The sequence below is a fragment of the Gobio gobio genome, assembly GCF_949357685.1.
Source record: "Gobio gobio genome assembly, chromosome: 17".
NCBI lineage: Eukaryota > Metazoa > Chordata > Actinopteri > Cypriniformes > Gobionidae > Gobio > Gobio gobio.
The window spans coordinates 17,159,032-17,179,571 of NC_137110.1; the positions used below are offsets into that span (position 1 = coordinate 17,159,032).

At 37.6% G+C, this 20,540-nt stretch overlaps 1 protein-coding gene across 1 annotated transcript; it reads right to left on the reverse strand.

Moving 5' to 3' along the window:
* Positions 1 to 313: 313 nt before the first annotated feature.
* Positions 314 to 20,524, reverse strand: chd1l (chromodomain helicase DNA binding protein 1-like). The gene is made up of 25 exons (XM_079841875.1): positions 20,292 to 20,524; positions 19,278 to 19,390; positions 19,063 to 19,169; positions 18,310 to 18,424; positions 18,173 to 18,204; positions 17,420 to 17,501; positions 17,121 to 17,283; positions 16,218 to 16,373; positions 16,034 to 16,126; positions 15,841 to 15,937; positions 12,993 to 13,066; positions 12,457 to 12,567; positions 11,208 to 11,322; positions 10,828 to 10,981; positions 10,494 to 10,674; positions 10,255 to 10,400; positions 8,697 to 8,860; positions 8,378 to 8,574; positions 7,715 to 7,813; positions 6,069 to 6,139; positions 5,860 to 5,974; positions 4,365 to 4,473; positions 3,572 to 3,853; positions 3,381 to 3,462; positions 314 to 1,065 (listed from the first exon to the last, which is right to left on the reverse strand). The coding sequence occupies exons 1-25, from the start codon at positions 20,383 to 20,385 to the stop codon at positions 943 to 945; spliced, it is 3,075 nt and encodes a 1,024-aa protein (XP_079698001.1). The 5' UTR covers positions 20,386 to 20,524; the 3' UTR covers positions 314 to 942.
* Positions 20,525 to 20,540: the final 16 nt, after the last annotated feature.

Genomic DNA, 20,540 nt, shown 5'->3' on the forward strand with positions numbered 1-20,540 from the left:
AAACAATGATTCATAATAATTGAATAGCATATAACACATTAGTTAATATTATAGCCAACAATATTAATTTTGTTAACAATACTTTTTGAACAATAACATAATTTGACTCTTTACAGATATGCAGCAATTTCACTGCAAATGTTACAAATATTCAGGTACATTTCTGAGCGACATTGGGTCTTTGAACAAACAGGAAGGACTAAATGAACTAGAGTTCAACCTAAATAAAACAGTGGACCAAAAAAACCCAACAAACAAAAAAACATTTACTCTAGGACTATATGGATAAACAACTCACTCACAGCAGTCTTTTGGGGGTTACTTTTTATTATAAAAAAATTGCCAATGACAATAATTTTCCATAAACATAAGCACATTATCATAGACATCTGTGGTTTGGTTTTTGAGCTAAACATTTCTGAGTAAAACCGACATCCGAGATCCGACACTGAACTAACAGCTTTTACACCTTTATCTTTGATTTTGCTTTTTGCTGTTTTTTTTACATTTTGCAGTATGTAAAGTAGATTTGCTGTATCAGTGTCTTTTTGCAATTTTATTAATTTGCTCAATTGCATACGTTGACAACTAAAAACAGGGTGACGTTTTAAACCACAGCACTGGTTATGTGAAATCATGTAGGAAAATAATGTAAATGTTTGACATGCACTCACTCTTACCACAGATAAGTGCATAGAGTAAATACATTAGTGTGTACTGTAAAGTCTCTCCTGAGTGTGTCGTTTCTCTTTACACAGAAAGCAATGCTTTATTATTTAACTCATCCTATGACAAACCTCTTGATGTCATTTAGCTGTAACTGGATATACAGCGACAGACCAGTTCATTTCAAACCCTAAATAGAAAACAGATGCGATTGTAGATTAGCCTAAAGCAAACTGATTTGATCAGACACTTTGGAAGCACACAGGAGGAGCTTTGTCAACTTAACCCGATTACATATTTAGACACATTGACTTTCCTTTGGTTAGCAAAGCAGGACTCCAGCCACTTTTTCTCTACAAGGAGTGCCTGAGGGTACTGATGCAATAGATCTCTCAGTTCCTGAAAAGAAAAAAAAGAATAATACATAGCATATTGCTGTTACTAAATCAAATGCCAAAATATTAGTATTAATAAACGGTAATCTAATTAGTAGGCAAATCGAAGGGGTCCCTATTAGGCATTTTTACATTTTCAACATTGTATAGTGTGTAATGTTGCTCTTTCAGCATGAAAAAGGTCTGCAGACTCAACAAAGCCACTACATAGGGAGTTATTGTCTATATCCGTAAGCACGGTTTCTGAACTCCCTGAAACGGCGTGAAAATTTAAACAAGGCATACGCAAAAAAAGGGGTGAGGACTGGATGAGTTTTGTTAAAGGGATAGCCCAAAAGGTTAAAAAGTAATCCATACGGCTCCGAGGGGTTAATAAAGGCCTTCTGAAGCTAGTCGATGGGTTTGTGTAAGAAAAGTATCCACATTTAAAACTTTACAACAAAAAAAAAAAGTTAAATATCTCGCTTCCACCAGACTGCCTTCCGTATTCAATTTACAAAGAAACTGTAACGCCTATCGCAGTTCAGCTTACGTTACGTCCTACATATTTTGCGCCAGTTATGCTTTTTCCGTAAGTTGAATACATGTGTTCCGCCGGAAGCTAGATATTTTACTTTATACCATGTTAAATATGGATATTTTTCTTACACAAACGCATCGCTTTGCTTCAGAAGGCCTTTATTAACCCCCGGGAGCCGTGTGGAGTACTTTTATAATGGATGGATGCACTTTTTTGGGCTTCAAATTTTGGGCTCCCATTCACTGCCATTATAAAAGACATTTTTTAATATAACTCTGACTGTATTCGTCTGAAAGAAGAATGTCATATACAACTAGGATGGCTTGAGGGCGAGTAAATAAATGGAGTAATTTTCATTTTGGAGTGAAAAATGAACTATTGTGGTTAATGTAAAGGACCGTGACATTTCCGAAACATGCTCGAAACGGTTGATCAAAAACACAAAGACCAATCAGAACACACTGCGCTTTTTAGAAGGAGAGGCTTCATAGAGTGTATAGAAATAATTAGTTCTTAAAGGGGTGATGAACTGAGAAATCAACTTTCCCTTGAGCTTTTGATATATAAAAGGTCATGGTAATATAAGAATATCCTGTAAGTTTCAGAGCTGAAAACTTCCTTGTTAGTCAAAGAAAAGCTTTTATAGACACCAGGCGCAGCAAACGATCGATCTCAGAATGTGTCAGGCTATGACGTGAGAGTGTAGTGAAGCACCGCCTCAACAGAAGAAGAACGCCTGATTCTGTAGCCCCACCCACCGACTCACGCCACTAACATGACAGCTAAGAGTAGCGTAGAGCTAAACAGCATCAATCTAAACAGCATATCTAGATTTAAATTTAGAGAGACCAGCACGTGACCTGACAGATTTGGATTATTCCTATCCAAAATGAGATGATCATGTGAGCCTTATGTATAGTGTAACTTCGAGGGTTAAAGCCGCAGGGTGCTCTCACACAAAACGCCAAAAACAGTCTCGTTGAAGTTATGATTTATGGCGTTCCAGTAGGCAAAATGGAAAAAATAAGTTAAGCTAAGTTCAATAAAAAGCAGAAACCTTTTGACTGATATCTATGGATTATGTGTACGTGTCTAACTGAACATAACTTAGCACGCTGTCACAGGCTGGAGAATACTTAATTTGTGGTGTTCTTGGTTCATTACTGCCTTGAAGTGCGTTGTTCACTCTCTTGACTCAATATTTGAAGGGCGTGCACACGCGTGTGTGTGTGTGTGTGTGTGTGTACGGTTCGCGGTTATATTCATAGATCGGGCAGGCCAAGTAACATTAATACAAAAACAAAATTCCAATCAATCGCGGGGGGATGAGAGATGAATCATTGTGTTTGTTTGATAAAGACATTTTGCTAGCCCTGGCTGTGGGCTGGGCGATTCATTCCGTTTGCCGTTTGCCACACGCTTTCACTGACAGTCGAGCAGAAGCTCATTAAATATGCAAATCTTATCCAATCCTAGCCATGGGCGTTTACTTCCAAGTCTTCAGTGTGGCACGCCCATAAAATCCGAGCATGCAGGAGAGAGCCTCAAAACCAGGGCAGAAAATAGCCTATTACTTATTCATTATGATGTTTTTGAATGTAAAAACCATGCAAACGCAATAAGTTGACCTCAGACAACAGTATAAAAAAAATGTAAAAAGCCAGTTCATGACCCCTTTAAAAATCAAGAATGAAAACCTTTTCTAATTGACCCCATTAATAAATTCAAGACATTGAGAAATGGCATAATAGGTCCCCTTTAATACCTCTTTAAAAAGTCAAGTGTTTTGATTGTACTACCTTTGCATGGACAGGACTTTCTACCTCTCCTACGATATGAGTGACGTGTGAGCTCATGAGATCCTCTTCATCACCATCATATGTGCAGAAATGTTAAGGAGTACACCATCAGCCTAGTGGTTAAACACATTTGTTCACAATTTTTTTCATGCAGAGGAACATGTGGGTAATGGAAGGACGTGAAAGGATATGTGATAAGGTAGCGGGTGAGCTTCTTCTTTTCTGTAGCAGCCATGTTGTAGAAGTAGATATGAACACCTCTCATGAAGTCAGCCAACCCTGGTGTGCCCTGACTTTCATGTGATGTAGTGGAGATTTTTGGTGACTTTGTAAGGTCTTTTTTGTTACCAAGGGGACTGGAGGAGTGTGGGGATCCTGCTGCTGATGCTGCAGGGTCTGAGGTTGATGGAGTAGCCGCGCAAGTGGTGGAAGAAACCGTAGAAGAGTGTGAAGTGGCTCGCCTATAATAGTAGCTGAAAAACAAGTCAAGGATAATTCCTGTTTCTAATGATGATATCAAATCCATTACTTCTAAAGTAATTAGAGTATTCATTTAGGGGGCTTTCACACCGGGCACATTTGATGTGGTCTGAATTTGAGTTTGATTGCTCCTGGTACTCCCCCATTGCATTGGTCTGGTTTCACACTCACTTGATTCTCTCGAACCCCAGTACATGTGCGTTCATCTTACTTATAGTTGCTTTAATATTCATGCGAATCACATCACAGTTCCAGTGCAACCGAACTCAGACCACCACATATAGGTAGTTTTGGGTTTGGTACCATGGCGCACTCCCCGGTCCGCACGACAGCTTTCCAATTTTTCATGTGCTTATGTTTTGAACTAAACTGCCAGTGTGAAAGCATTCTTAGAGTACAGATATTACATTCTATTCATGCATCTAGCTAAATGTCAAAGTGATGCAAATAACTTATGGCTTCAGTTCACTGTTTTTAGAAGTAAGGACTTCTGGGGTTGGATACATAGACGTGGAGATGCCTTTGGTGGCCAGGTGTTTACGGATGAGTCTCTCTGTACCGTACCAATTGAAGCCTTTAGTGGAGTGACCAATCCGAGGCAGATGGACACTTGCTATTGAAGATAACACAGAAAAGGTTTAATATCAGAGGTTAAAGACATCATTAACCGACCATTTTTGAAAAAGCTGAACTTCTTTTAAGTTGAGCGGCGAGTTTTTAGAACGGTGTGTCATGCACAAGACACGAGTCAAACACATCCATCTCGTGCAGGGTTGGGCAACTCTGGATTCACTTTCCTGCAGAGTTTAGCTCCAACTCTAATAAAACACATATGATCAAGCTAATCAAGTTCTTCAGGATAAAGCTACAGGCAGGTAAGTTTAAACAGGGTTGGAGCTAAACTCTGCAGGAAAGTGCATCTTAGTGGCCAGAGTTGCCTAGCCCTGATTTAGAGTTTTGAAATAACTCTACCTCTTGGAAACAATCCCATCAAACCTATATAATGCTAAAAGGTGTGTGCAGTGAACTTGGATTTTAAGACAGGTTTGCAGAGCAGGGCCCTCATTTATCAATAGTGCGTAGAAAAGGTTCTATATTTCGTCCTACGACTGAAATTTAGAATGTTTCTAAGTACAAGAAAATACGTATTTATCAAACGTGTGCACAGTTCTTACGCACATGAGTAAGTAGTCATTGTTGATAAATCCCACATGTGCGTAAGTACCATGCTCGTTCACGGTCATTAGCATTCGGAAACGCCTCCAATGAACCATATATGGTGACAACATATCCCTTTAAAATCATGTAATTGTGTTTTTTCCTCACCACAATTATGGAAAAAAAAAAGAGGAACTTCACAAACACAGAAGGAGTCACGCAACGACGTTTATCAACAACAAATTTGCATTAACCGAATGGAATCCTTTTCTATTTACGTCATAAAATTTGTTGGTTGATGGTGCTTTTTTGGCGATGTGGGTGCAGTCTATGGCTCCGATTATGTGTGGGAATCTGGCGATAGCGTGAAAGCCCCATTTTATTTCGGCTTGTTGAGGATTTCGGTAAGGGAAATGGATGTTGGTTGGGTCCAAGGAAATAATTGCATCCAACATTTGTCTTTTATAGGGTTTGACACCCATTACGCATTGTGTTTAAAATGACAAATATATAGGACATATGTAGATTGCTTAATGCATACTGTGACACTCTTAAATGCTTTTTTATGTGTAGTATCGCTATCCTACCACTAGATTCTCTGCATAAGGATGCTCAGAGGTGTGCTTTTATTTACACACATTTTTACGTATAAGTAAATCCCACACTTTGCGTAAAACTGTTCTTACGCACAGATCTGTGCGTATGCACCGTTGATAAATGAGGCCCCAGGAGTGTAGTTCAGAGGCAGCTGTAATAAAACACAAATAATATATGACAATAATATACATAGCCATGTCGTTGCAACTAGCTCAAAATTCATCAACAAATGAGTGCTGAGTACCCTTCTTTTGTTTGGCATCTCTGTAGATTTTCTTGAGGCCCTCATCCAAGGCAGAGAGCCGAATGCCTGACAACTTGTTGGCTTTATCCCTCTGCTGGGCAACTATGAGTGCCAGCTAGAGAGACAGGAGGCATAAAATGATTAAATAAATGAATGATTAAAAATAATTAACAGCAGTAGATTAAAGACAAAACAGCTTGCTGACTTACGTAGTCTCTTCCACTGAGCCTCGACTGTTTGTCATCAATAGGAAAAAGCAGAACATTCCCAAGTTCTAAGTCTGCAACACACAATTATCACTTTATCATTTATATATTTTGCTTGTTGCATTTAAATTTTGACCCAAACAGTTATGGAATAATGGAATCAACATGTGTTGAGTAAGCTGTCAATTCTAATGATATTTTTTAAATTATTGGTAAATATTATACATATATATATATGATGCTGGCTGATATTGGATATTGAATTGTGCAAATAATTATTTTTTAAATAAATGCTGTTCTGTTAAATGTTCTATTCCTCACAGAATAAAAAAAGAATAAAGAATAGAAAAAAATAACAAATGTTATATATGCAAATGGAAAAAAGTTACTTTAAATTGTAATATTTCACATTGTTTTTGATCAAATAAATGAATCCTTGGTGAAATTACCTGTGAAAAGTAGTGTAATCTTTAGCAAATCTCATAATTAATATCCATTTTTTCTAGTGCTGTGAATCAATTAAATTTTTTTTAACTAATTAATTTAAAAAAATCTGTAATTAATCATGATTAAATCACAATTAAAAAACATTGGAGTTTTTAATATTTTGATATTGTAATAATTTCAGTTACTCTCCAAATTAATGAAGAAACAATTTAAAGACAGCATATTTTAAATATTTGTTGTAATGGCATATTTTTATGAATGAAGGCCACTGATCACTGATACTAATGTCGCTATGAAACATAATGACGTTACATTACAGTATAACTGAAAGCTACCAATTTCAACATTTATTAGGCTTTATTAACTTTTCATTTAATTGAACAAAACAATCTTTACATAAACCCATTATAATAAATGTTATATTTACCCATGGCCTTCCCTGTTAGACATAGTCTATACAGAAATTGAATAAAGTTATCAACACCTTTCTTAACTGTATAAATAGTAAATGAAATATAGATTAATCATCATTAAAGCTGCAGTCCATAGTTTTTCCTCTTTGTTGCCATCTCTGTTCGAAATCTCCAATTGTAGTTATTCGCGGAATTATCAACTTTACGTGAATTGTGCCTCGGCATGGCACAAAGGAATCAAATGTTTTGAGGAGAATGTACAGCTGTCAGTCACCGTGCCGGTGTGGATACTGTCATTCGGAATCACAGATTCTACTTTGGAATTTCCCGCGGAAATCCACCAGTACCACTGGAATTAAAAAAATATTACAAGCTTACCGTGGTAAATCGCGCTAAGGTAAGCAGATCGTTTTGAACATTGGCTGGGTACTTGCTCAAATTTATTTTGGATCATTTTTAACCCAAAAAAGTTACGGACTGCACTAATAAACAGGAATAAACATGTCTACGATCACCCCAGTGTAGAGCAGAACTACAGAACAGCTTTGTACACTATTATGTGAAAGTACAGCAAGCTGTTCTACTGCAAATGTAAATACCATCTTTATAGTTCTGATACCACAAACTACATAAAAGCCAAACATCACATTGATCATGGGTATTAAATCAATTCTGAAAAATCAGCCTGCAAGTGAGCTGTGTGAACTGGATCCAGACGTCAGTATGGAATGTTTGTAAATTATGACTGAGCATGAATTAGACCTGTCTCAGCAAAGACCTGTTTGTCACCTTTCATGTCGCCAGCCAACTCGTACTGCTTCCTCGGCTCATCTGATCTGAGCTCCAGTGCGGAGAACAATCCTCCTCGGCCCCAGTGTCCAGAGTCGTCTACACCAAACACACATCACATCATGCCATCTGTTAAAGGGGTACTTCATCACTGGCAAAATGGGCTTTCAATAAAACTTGGCTGCCTATACAGTAGAAAGGCAATCTTTTTGCTTTGATATTGATGCTACCTGACTAGAGAAATACCACTTAGCAAACTTTTAGTCACAATGTTGTTGACTTGTTTTATTTGCGGAAGTTACTTTTGGTTTTCAGTGAAGGATCCAGCCTGTTGTTGGCAGTGGCTAAAGACGGCCGAGAATTGTAAATATGGAGAGAACTGCAACTGCAACGAAAAATCTGAAAAACTTCAGTGTTTGTGGTCATTTGCAGTGATAAACCTACCCATACAATAATAACTGTCCTGTTAATTACTGTTACTTTAGTGCTCTTAAAAGTCTGCTGGATGACGACATTGTAACAATACAAAGCGGGTAGAAAATGTTACATTTTAACAAGCCATGTGGAATAATCAATATGTTGACAGTGGTCTTCTATCAGTGAGACGTCTCTGTTACAGGCCAACTTGGCTACCCCGTTGAGAAGTTTTTAATAGAGACATACCAACACAGTGCACGATGATGGCATCTTCTCGATCAGCCTGAGGGCGAGTTACATCACCCAACACATAGCGAATGGCTGTGTGATCCGAATCAGTGGAGCTCCAGCTGACATCATCATCTTCATCCATTTCTTCTCCCTCACTGTCGACACTTGGCAAGCACAGCGATCTGTAGCCACAAGAGTCCCACCATGCCATCCTGACATTGAAAAACAAAGATTTACATACAATATACAGGCTATAAAATATATATACACAGGAACATACAATACATTTACTATATACTGGTCAAAAATGTGAATGCCACAATTTTCTTTTTACTTCTTCTTGTAATTTAGCTCTTCCTGTTGCTTCTTCCTTTCCTCCTGTAGCTTTGCCCTCTTTGCAGCAGCTTCTTGTCTCTTCTGACGTCTCTGTTCTAACTCTGATTCTGTAAGAGGTCTCTTCTTCCTCCCTTGGTCTATCAATGGTCCAGTCAGGGACACCTGATAGGCAGTAAAAGACATACGTTTTAGTTCAAATTAAGTAGGCCTACATGAATAAATATATATATTTTTTAATTCTAAAATATTAATAATTGGCTATCATAAAAAAAGAAAAAAAATCACAGCAAGTAAATATTTGTGAATATTAAATTCACATTAAACACAACTGTTCAAATGTTGGTAAGATTTTTAAAGGAAGTCTATGCTCACCAAGGCTGCATTTATTTAATCAAAAATAATTTTATCAAACAAATCTTTTATTTTAATATATCTTAAAATTAAATGTATTCTTGGCAAAGCTACATTTTCAACATAATTACAATCTCCATATCACATGATCCTTCAGAAATCCTTCTAATATGCTGATTTGTAACACTGTAATAGTCTTTACTGTGACTTTTGATTAACATAACATGTCCTTGTTGAATAAAAATAAAAGTATTAATTTCTTAAAAATGAACAGAAAATACTGACCCAAAATGATTTCATTAAGGGGTCCTTATAATGCCCCTTTAAACATGATGGAAAATAAGCCTCTGATGTCCCCAGAGTGTGTATGTGAAGTTTTAGCTCAAAATACCCCACCGATAATTTTTATAGCATCACTTTTTGAGGGTGAGCAAAAACGCACTGTTTTTGTGTGCGTCCCTTTAAATGCAAATGAGCTGCAACTTCCCCTTTCAAGAGGGCGGGGCTTCAAGAGCTTGTGTTAGTTAGCACAAATTCGCCCTGAAAAGGTCAGACACTGTTCAGCCTTTTATGTTCAAACCAGAGTCGGACAATGAAGGAGAGACTCAAGAAGAAGTGACATGTAGAATGCAACAGGACGTTTATGAATGTGTAGTTGATGAATTTATGTAGCTGATGTGGAGTTAACTATCTTCAAGTCATTGATTAGCATATTCTGTCATGACAATCTATAAATCGCTCGTGGAAACTGTTGTAAAATGCCTTCAGAGCCAGAGAATATATGCTGCATGAAGACAGAACAGGTACAGTTTAGTCAAATTATGTTGTCATCTTGCTTTTATGACATGCTATTGCATTTGTGTTACGTACTGTATTGCAATAAATGTGAAAAGATGGATCTGGCAGCTTGAGCAGACTCCCAAATGTGCTCTACCTACAACAACTCTTCCACTTCTCTAAAGCAGCCCAACCGGGGGCAGGGTATATGTGTTCCCGGGGGCAGGGTATATGTGAATTTTAGGGTTAGTGATGTCACTAACCCGTGAATAAGCTCGTTGTAGTCCCTACCAGCCGTTTGTTGTAGTGCTTAAAAAACTATTTCTTTAAAAGAAAATATCTCCCTTTGCTTTTAAAGAGCAACATTACACACTAACTAAAATTTAAAAAGTGAAACCATATATCAACCACCCCTTTAAATAAGTTACCCCAGCTTTGTTACGAAGTGCGCGACCCTCCTTCCCAGCATCCTCTAGATCAGGTAACTGCTTCTCAAGTAAAAGTTCAAAGGTCTTCTCATCCTCGGCACTGGGGTCTTTAGAGTAGTCCTTCCCCTCGAAGTAGTACATGTGGTCTGGAGGTCAGGAAACACATTAACAGTTCATTTCATTCTCATTTTCAAGTGCCAGTTATACCAGGATCACTGAAAAGAAGCTAAGTGTTGTACTTTGACCCTCCATGTCCTCATCTTCCTCTTTATCACTGTCATTAAGCTTGACATGCTCTTCATCCGTTAGCCATCGCCCATCTCGAGAATGCCCTAGGATCAGCCTGAGGTCCACATCTTGAATAGAGCTCTCCTCTGACGACAGCAGTTTATCCACACCAAACTTCAGGATCTCACTCAACTAGTTTGGTGGGGATATAAAAGACAGCATACTGAAAAATTGCTAACATGTGCAGTTTCACAATAAGCAAAACCACAAGTGTACAAAGATATGAGCCAGGAAACAGTGCACAGAGATAAGATGACGAGTCAGAGAATGTGTGTCTCTTTCTACCTGAAGGCCTGAAGCTGCGGCTTGAGCCTGGTCCAGCAGAGAAAAGCGCCCCTCCTCAATCACTGTGTCTGTGAGACGTAGTTTAGACACAGCGCGGGAATAGATGATCTCTTCTACAGTATCTCTACCGAGAAGCCGGATCACTTTAACAGGCCTGCACACAACGAAAAGATGAGAATTATCTACATGGTCAAGTGTTCTTAACAGGGGACGTTTAAAGCATGTTCAAACAGGACAATTAAAATGTCAATTACATTTTGGTCTGGTCCTCGAACGAAACCATCACATGGACCACTTTTGTGGCACTTATTCCTTTTTTATTCTTGACACTTCAAAACTAGCTGGAACAACACAGAATATGTATTTTGCCAGTGGAGTACCTTGTTTGGCCAATCCTGTGGGCTCTGGCTGCTGCTTGTAGGTCATTCTGTGGGTTGAAATCACTGTCCACAAATATCACAGTATCTGCTGCTGTTAGGTTCATTCCAACCCCTCCTAAAACATGAAACAAAAACTCTGTTGAAAGCCAAGGTGCAAGGTCAGCAAATACAGGTACACTACAGTTCAAAAGGGCTCAGAAAGATTTTGAAAGAAGTTTTTGAAAGAATATCGTATGCTCACAAAGACTGCATTTATTTCATCCAACATACAGTAAAATAATAATATTGTGAAATATTATTACAATTTAAAATAACTATTTTAATATATATTAAAATGCTATTTATTTCTGTAATGGCAAAACCAAATTTTCAGCCGTCATTACTCCAGTCTTCATACGATCCTTAAGAAATCATTCTAATATGATGATTTGCTGCTCAACAGAACTAGTTTAGTATCACTGAAATACTATTATAATGTTTTTATTAATATTTTTTAAAAATTAGTTTATATTTTTATTTTAAATTTAGTTCAAGTTTCAGTAATTTTTACAGAGTTTTTATTTTTATTTAAGTTAATGTTTATTTTACTTCAAGTAACAAATATAATTTTTTAGGATTTTAGTTTTAGTTTCCAGTAACTATAATAACCCTGGTGCTCAAGTAACATTATTATTATCACAGTTGAAAACAGTTGTGCTGCTTAATATTTTGTGGAAACCGTGATACTTTGAGGTTCTTTTAAGTTCAAAAGAACAGCATTTATTTGAATAGAAGTTTTTTGTAATATAATGCATTATAAATGTCACTTTTAATCATTTTAAAGCATCCTTGCTCAATAAAAGTATTAAATGGTAGTGAATGATATTTGAAGGGTAGTGTGTATACTGATAAGAGTTCAAATACAATTTTACAGTGAAAGTGAGGCTGTAATTATTATAAGAAGAAGAAGGGAAAAAAAGGCTGAATCTCTCTCTACATCACTGCCATCTCATACAGAGACACGGTTGTAATGCATGTTCTCAATATTTATGCATTATCTCGTCACGACTTTCAATTTTTCAATTACTTAGTCGTTCTAAAAGATGCTAATAAGATTTGCATCAAACACATAAGGCCACTTTTACAACCTTGAATGGCATTCATATAATACTCTAAATATTATATAAAGTAACTAATAAAAAATCGATTGATTGATTTATTATAGAGTGTGATATTGTGAATTTCTGACTTTCCCAGACTGTGAACTCACCAGCTTTGGTGCTGAGGAGAAATATAAAAACATCTTTGGTGCTGAAGTTTTTAATAGCTAGGTTACGTTCCTCTCCCCGGACTGAACCATCCAAACGCTCATAACTGTAACCTGCAGAGAAGTGGGAGGGCCCAATCAGAGCTGGCAGTTACACGGCCGGTAGCACATTAACACACATGCAGCAGAAAACACAGGATGTGATGCTAAACCCACATTAACTGCTCTAGATCAGAGGGCTAGATTACTAGGAGAATATGTAGGGTAAGGTTACATAAATATTCCAAATTGAGAAGAAACACAAAGCGAATACACATTTCTTTTTAAATGACTGAAGTCTTGAGCAAGCACAGTGTGGTAACATTACATTGTTTGTGATTTCGCTTTCATTTAATCATTTAAAGTCGGTTGTTGCTTGAGTCAAAAAAAAAAAAAAAAGTAAGCAGTAAGCACTTTGGTGATCTGTCATGCACATGGTGAGACCACAGGTTAATAAGTAAAGGTGAAGGCTCTGACAGAGTCAAAGTGTGTCTTAGTACCTCTGTACTCCAAGTAATCTTGCAGAATATCCAGCATCCTGGTCATTTGAGAGAACAGAAGAACACGATGGCCCCTGAAAACAGTGACAAAAACATCTATTTTATATCACCAAATCAATAAAACACATTTAAAGCTACACAAATGTAACGTTTGGTCTTCTAGCAGCTTAATAAAAAAGAGAATAAAACTGCATGCGTTTTTGAATGTGGTTCAAGGCACTGGTGTACACATGGATAAAGGACATTTTATCAAAGCGGAGGGATTTTTTGTTTTGTTTTAACAACCTGAGGACAACCAACATTTTTCTCGTACGTTGTGACTTCAAACTTGCAGCTTGAAACTACCCACAGTCTGAGCTCCTTTTCACAGTGTACGGATATGATGTGACACATGGGTGAATTACATACACCAATCAGGCATAACATTATGACGTGAATAACAGTGATTATCTCTTCATCACGGCAACAAGTGAACAATTTGTCCTCAATGTGTTAGAAGCAGGAAAAATGGGCAAGCATAAGGATTTGAGTTAGTTTGACAAGGGCCAAATTGTGATAGCTAGACGACTGGGTCAGAGCTTCTCCAAAACGGCAGCTCTTGTGTGGTGTTCCCAGTCTGCAGTGGTCAGTATCTATAAAAAGTGGTCCAAGGAAGGAACAGTGTTGAACCGATGACAGGGTCATGGGCGGCCAAGGCTCATTGATGCACGTGGGGAGTGAAGGCTCGCCATTGTGGTCCGACCAAACAGACGAGCTACTATAGTTCAAATTGCTCAAGAAGTTAATGCTGGTCAGGGTGCCCATGCTGACCCCTGTCCACCGCCGAAAGCGGTGTCAAGTCTGAGCCATGGAGGCCCCACCTCGCAACTTAGAGGACTTAAAGGACCTGCTGCTAACATCTTGGTGCCAGATACCACAGAAAGTTCAAATATTTAATGCATTGATGCTTAAAAATAGTGTTAGACCGATATATGCGATTTTTACGTGTATCGGCATCGGCCGATACAAGGCTGCTACGTTCGCCGATATTTTTTTCCCCCTGCATTATTTACAGACAGGCGTCCACAGGGCAGCTCTCACCGTCTTCAAACTGTCTGGCTCTCCCTCCCTCGCGCATATTAATCAAAATCAATTGAGAATTGACACGATGGTAAAAGGTCGAAAGACTGAAGTTTCACGTGGAGCATTGGGAGATTTTTTCCTGAATCACCGCTGATGTTGCTCTACAAGAGATTAAGTTAAGTGCACCTACACTTTAAAAAATGCTGTGTTAAAAATAACCCAAGGGTGGACTAACCCATCAATTGGGTTGTTTTAACCCAGCAATTGGGTTGTTTTAAGCAAACATTTAACCCAACCGCTGGGTCAAAACAACCCAATTGCTGGGTTAGTCCATATTCAACCCAACTTGGGTTATTTTTAACCCAGCATTTTTTAGAGTGTAACCATTAAATGACTAGGTTGTAAATAGTTTTAAAATTAAGTATAGTACAGTCAGTGTGCACTGTATTATGCTGCTTGATTGTTGATACTGTGTGCAATAGTGTAATTATTTTATTTATGCTTAAATATTTATTTTCAGAATTTATTTTCAACACTGAACTCTTTTTTTTTCTTGTTCTACCTCACCTGTTTTTACAATTTGTTAAATATAGTTTTTTTTTAGTTCAATAAATGTTCCTTTTTTAAATTGTTATCATCATGATCATTGTGTCATTTTTATGATGTAAATTGAGGGAGCAAAAGCAGTATCGGCTCCAAATATCGGCTCAAGAAAATCGGCAGCCCGTATCGGTCATCGGCTAAGGCTGATGAAAAAAAAACGGTATCGGCACTAAAAAAAATCCATATCGGTCAATCCCTACTTAAAAAGTTTGGAAGGTATTTTACATTGCTGTAGTCCAAATATGACTAAAAGAAGTTAAATGTAATTCAGAAAAATTAAACTTCAGTTTCACCATAAATTTAATGTGGTAACAAAATCTCAAAATCTGTATACCAGTTATGTCAGGGTTGGTGAAGGGAAAGGAGCGAGGACTCAGAGATGCAGAGGATATGGGCTTTTAATGATAATAATAAAACAAAAAACAAGACAAAACAAAACTACCCCGAGGGGGAAAAACAGACTTGACTTGACTTGGCCCGACTTGACTTGCAGGGAGAACATGAGGTAAATACGATGACGATTCCGCACTGGACTGCAAACACAAGGAGATTAAATAGGGAACAAACAAAAGAGGGTAACGAGGGAAGACAGGTGGGGCAAATGAACCAATAATCAGGAAACAAGGTGGGCGGGGTTAGACAATGGACACGAGCACATGGCACAAAGAAACACTTAACAAGACATGTGCTCACAAAAAACATGACATGAACATGCAACTAATGAGAACTCATCAGCTGCATGTTCACACAAAACATGACATGACGTAGCACGTAGCCAGTGAAAAAACACCAACCACGTGCTACACAACATAAGACAAAACATGAAAGCATACGGCCGATGTAAACATGAACCGTGTGCTACACAGAACACAACACAGACAGAAGAGCACACGCTCACATCACAAAACAAACACACGGAGCATGAATGTCCGAATCCCAACACAAAACTGAAACCCAAACTAGACCGAAGTGCTGGGATCCGAACACCACGCCCCGCACACAAAACACAAGGACAGAAGAGCACGCAGCTCGAGCATGCTCAAAGCTGCGCGCTCACACAAGACAAGACAAACAATACAGGAGTGTCAGGGCTCTGTCACAAAACCATGAATAAACTAGACAGAAGTGACAGAACCCTGACAAGTTAAGTTTTTGGCAGGAACTTTAGGTGAAAAAGACAAACCCCTCCTGAAGATATGCCAGCATTGTGTCCAACAGAGAGAGCTTTCCACTGGCCTCCACTAAATGCTCCCCCATCTCAAACGGTTCTGGTTCCACACCTTACATGGAAATAGTGCGGAATAAAGACAATAAGTTAGATAAATAAATGTGCTTTGCTTACCATGGAAAATCATAGAAAGTGATAGAGTGATTACCATCAAACAAGTACGGATGGTTCACACATTTCCTGAGCTGCATTAAAACGTTCAGAAGTCGGGTCTTAGTGCTTTGATCTATCCTAAAGGCATCTGAAATTATTAAACAGAGAGTGAACACTCATCCTTTTGTTGCTAAAGTATTCAATTTTTTCTTTTGTGAAATGATTCATGACAGTCTTACCGAGGTCTCTCATCAGAATGGCTTTATAGTATCTCTTCTGAAGAGCAGACAGCCCATGAAAAACCACAAGTTCAGTCTTCTTGGGCAGTTCGGCTGCCACTTCTGCTTTAACTCTGCGTAGCAAAAAAGGCTGGAGCACTCGATGAAGCTCATCGGCTGAAGACAAGAACAATCATGTCACAAACTCCCATACAAGGTCACTCGAGTACAAAAATTAATTTATGATCTATATCCTATTATCTAAAGATATTATCTATTCATTTCTGACTCCTTTGTGCTTATTTATGGGTTATTATCTGAAGTGGTTAGTTTGGCACCAGATGTGAGCAATTTTTCTGTTTCAAGCTGAACAAAAGTTTGTAAATGTTGCAGGCAGTCATGTCACAGTAAATTTCACCATAAACAGCAATTACAATCGGTTTAAAAATATGTTTGTTTAACTAAAGCCCTGAAGGTCAATGATGGCATCTATTTTTTGGATATTTAACATTTGCTTAAGCCAACAACCTTAAAGTCATCATGAAACAGAACTTGCGATAGTCTTTTCTTTGTATCCGAATGAAACAGCTTCCTGAACAAGAAAGAAATGGAGGGCTTGATTTCAGAATTGATTGGATCATTGTGGTTTGCTATTGCTGTGATCTCATATGAGTGGCAGGTTGTCCTGCCCTCATGGTTGATTAAATATTAAGAGGGTACATACATACATGTAAAAAAAATATGATGTGCATGGATAAATCATTTATAATAAATACTGCAATATTCCATTAAAAAACAAGAATAGTCCGTTTTGATTTCATGGTGACTTTAAGTGCTAATAAGGATGGTGGCAGACATAAGTTGTCTTTCAGCGCAACCAGTTTGATTTTCAAACTGAAACCGTAAAGGTTGGGGATGCCATACCAAGGGCAGGTTCAGTCTGTACGTCTGCATAGGCACTAACAAAGTCCTCAACAGATTCAGGAAGAAACAGACTGGGCTGGATGAAGGTGAGGAGGGAATACACTTCTTGCAAGTTATTCTGAATGGGAGTGCCTGTCAACAGCACTCGAAAACCCACTGTAAACTGAGAAAAAGCAAATGGCAGATGGCAGTTAATAGCAGGGAAAATCTGAAAAATTGACAGGCAGGGCTAGGTTTATCATCAAGGGTTTTACAGACTGACAAAAAAGCATGCCTATATTAAAATGCAATCATGTAACCTCTTTGAGGGTTTGGTGCAGCAATGATTCCTGGTTCTTTAGCCGGTGAGCCTCATCAACAACTAAAATCTTCCATTTCCAGCTGTGAGAATAGAGTGGAGTGGTACAGTTGAATTTGAATAGAAATATGCAGTCACTGATGCAGATAACTCGATTTTTTTAAATAATTATCAGTTTATGTCTAAAATAAATTAAAATATACTACAACTTTAAAATACTAAATTAGTAGTAATTTTCTTAAAGTTTTTTTAAAGTTAAAAATATTAACTTTAAGTGTTAGATGACAGCCAAGGTCATTTTAAACATAAAAATAGGGCAAATGAGCATGAACAATTAAATATTTAATATCCAAACTTTGACCATTGTATCTCCAACTATGGCCAATGACAAAAAATAAAAAAAGCTTTAATATCACCCAATAATCAATATGGGCCCGGTTTCACAGACAAGCCTTAGATTAAGCTCAGGAATAGGCCATCGTTAAATTAGCAAATTTAAGTAGCTTTTATAAATGTGCCTTACAAACATACATTACTGTGTATCTTGAGACAAAACAATGGCACTGACATATCTAGTTGCTTTCAGTTAAAACAGCTCAAACATCCATTTTAGACCGGGACTATGCTTAAGCCTTGTCTGTGAAACCAGGCACTATTGTATCAATATTGTCATTTAATTACATGTAAAATGTGTAGCAGAATTGTGTAATTTATATAAAGATTTATAATATATCCGTTCAAAAACATAGATCACCTTTTCAGGAATCTGGCATCCTTGAGGCACATCTATTAAATATGAAAATGATTTCACATTAACGGTGCAAATACTTTGAAAGCAACCTTTTGAATGTAGTAATCATGGATTTATCCTCTGAAAACAGATGCACTGACCTCATAGGTGGTGAGAAGAATATGGAAGTTTTTGCCATTTTTGAGCTCTTCCTGGAGCTCCGCCCTTCTCTCTTTATCCCCAGTGTAACAGAGCACAGAAAGACTGGGACAGAAGCTGAATAAAAAGGAAAATAAGAGAACCTTAACTAATCTATCATGTGAAGTCGAAGCTTATATTGCCTTCAAGGTAGATCCTAATCCAGAGTTTATTTGCTACTGTCTCCACCTAGTGACAGTGACAACATACTGTCTTTTAGGTCAAATAAATTTATGCTGGATTATTCACACATTCATAAGGTGGAATATAGTTTCTCAGTCCTGTAAAAGTAACAAATCAAGATGTTTAAAGTCCTCATGAAACGGAAGTTATGATAGTATTTTCTTTCCAATAGAGTGGTGCAGATATGACATCACTTTGTAGGCCAAAACGCGGAAATGAGTTAGCATTTTAGCACTTCCGGTTCCCTCGTCCCAAAGTCAATGGTTTTTTAATTTTTTTATAGGATTTTGATTAAATGGCTGAGATATGACGCAATCTACAGGCGACTCCCTCACACGTCCCGGTTCGGTTAAAATAGCAATTTCTCACGATTAACAAATAGCTGGAAACATTTGGGATATTGTAAGTACTCAACTGAACAAAATATATAACACTGGCCTAGTGGTTTTTGGATATTTTACTGAAACATTTTTACATAGTGCACCTTTAATATACTGACCATACAAGTCTGATCATATACCAGTATCCCTTACCGTTCCAACTCTTGCCTCCAGTTCTCCAAAACTGATAAGGGACAAAGCACAAGGAATGGTCCGTTCATCTTAAGGCATCCTCGCGCATATGCCAGCAAAGAGATGGTCTACAGCAGAGGATGACATCTCACTTATCTGATATCTGACATCTTGGAATAAATCTTTGGCTTAAAAGCAAGCAATATAAGCAAGATAAAACCCATCCCATTACTAACCTGACAAGTCTTGCCCAGACCCATCTCATCACCAAGGATGCAGCCCTGCTGGTTCTTCATGCACTGTGACAGCCACCTCACTCCATCAACCTGATAAGACCTCAGATGAATAGCTGTCAGGAAGGAGATAAAGTATTGTAGTGTTGTTTGTAAAAAACCTTAGATTTAGAAAATGTCAAACCATAACCATGCCTTTTTTACTGGTCAAATTAATGCACCACATGAAAAGCCAACCATGGCCAAAAATGTTGTACGATGAAATGGATGCCAATGGCTCTAAAAGTTAAGTTTGGGGTGTAATTTCCAGGTAATTTCAGAATCATAGACCCTTTTCACATTTCTGAAGAATTCATTAAATATTTTTGTGTGCCCATTTGCTCAAATAGCAAAAGAAAAACGCCACAATAGTGATTTCACAACTTTCAAAAAGAGGGGAAAAAAGAGATTGATTGATAACGGCAGTCAAAAGAGAGAAATATGTTCGTAACTAGTTTTTTTTTTTTTTGTACTTTGATGCAAAAGTAATACAATGCAAAGTATTAGTGTTATAAATGTACATACTTAAAAAAAAATGAAAATACAAAAAATGTTGCAGGATTTACGATTAAAACTTTACCGATTACCGTTAAAGCATGTCATCACAGTCTGTGAAAAGGGATTATAAAATACACGATGAGGTGGAGAAATGGCGTCAGGAATAACGAAATTTGAGTAATAACAAGTACCCTTGACTGGAATCAAATTTTGTGCTGGAAATATACAAATAGGTTCAAGTGTGCTCAAGAACTTACAAACTATCTAGGCATCCTATTGAGATAAGCACATTAGGTTGAGACACGGCCACTCTATTTATCTACGAACGCACTCCATAAAAAAAAAAATATGTATTTGTATTACACGTCGTATGTGAAATATTTTTCATGCCAAAAAAATAAAAATAAAAATTAAGTAGGCACATATATACTTTTCTGTGTTTCTTTTAAACATATTATACGAAGCTTTCCATTCACTCACCTCCTAGTCCCCATTTTTTCAGGTCACTCTCCATTAGTTCCGATTTGTCCTTTTCTGGTATGTTGCTTCTGACTGCTTGAAGAAATATTGACATTGTTGTGGTTTAGTTACGTTTAACTTAAGCCCTCTAATTTTCCACACTTTATTCAGTCGAAAATAAAGTTATAGTAGGTTTCGCGCTCCAGAGGACTACTTCCTGCAACAGTGAGTGGGCGGGTACCAAGACAGACGTCGTCCAATGAGTAGTCG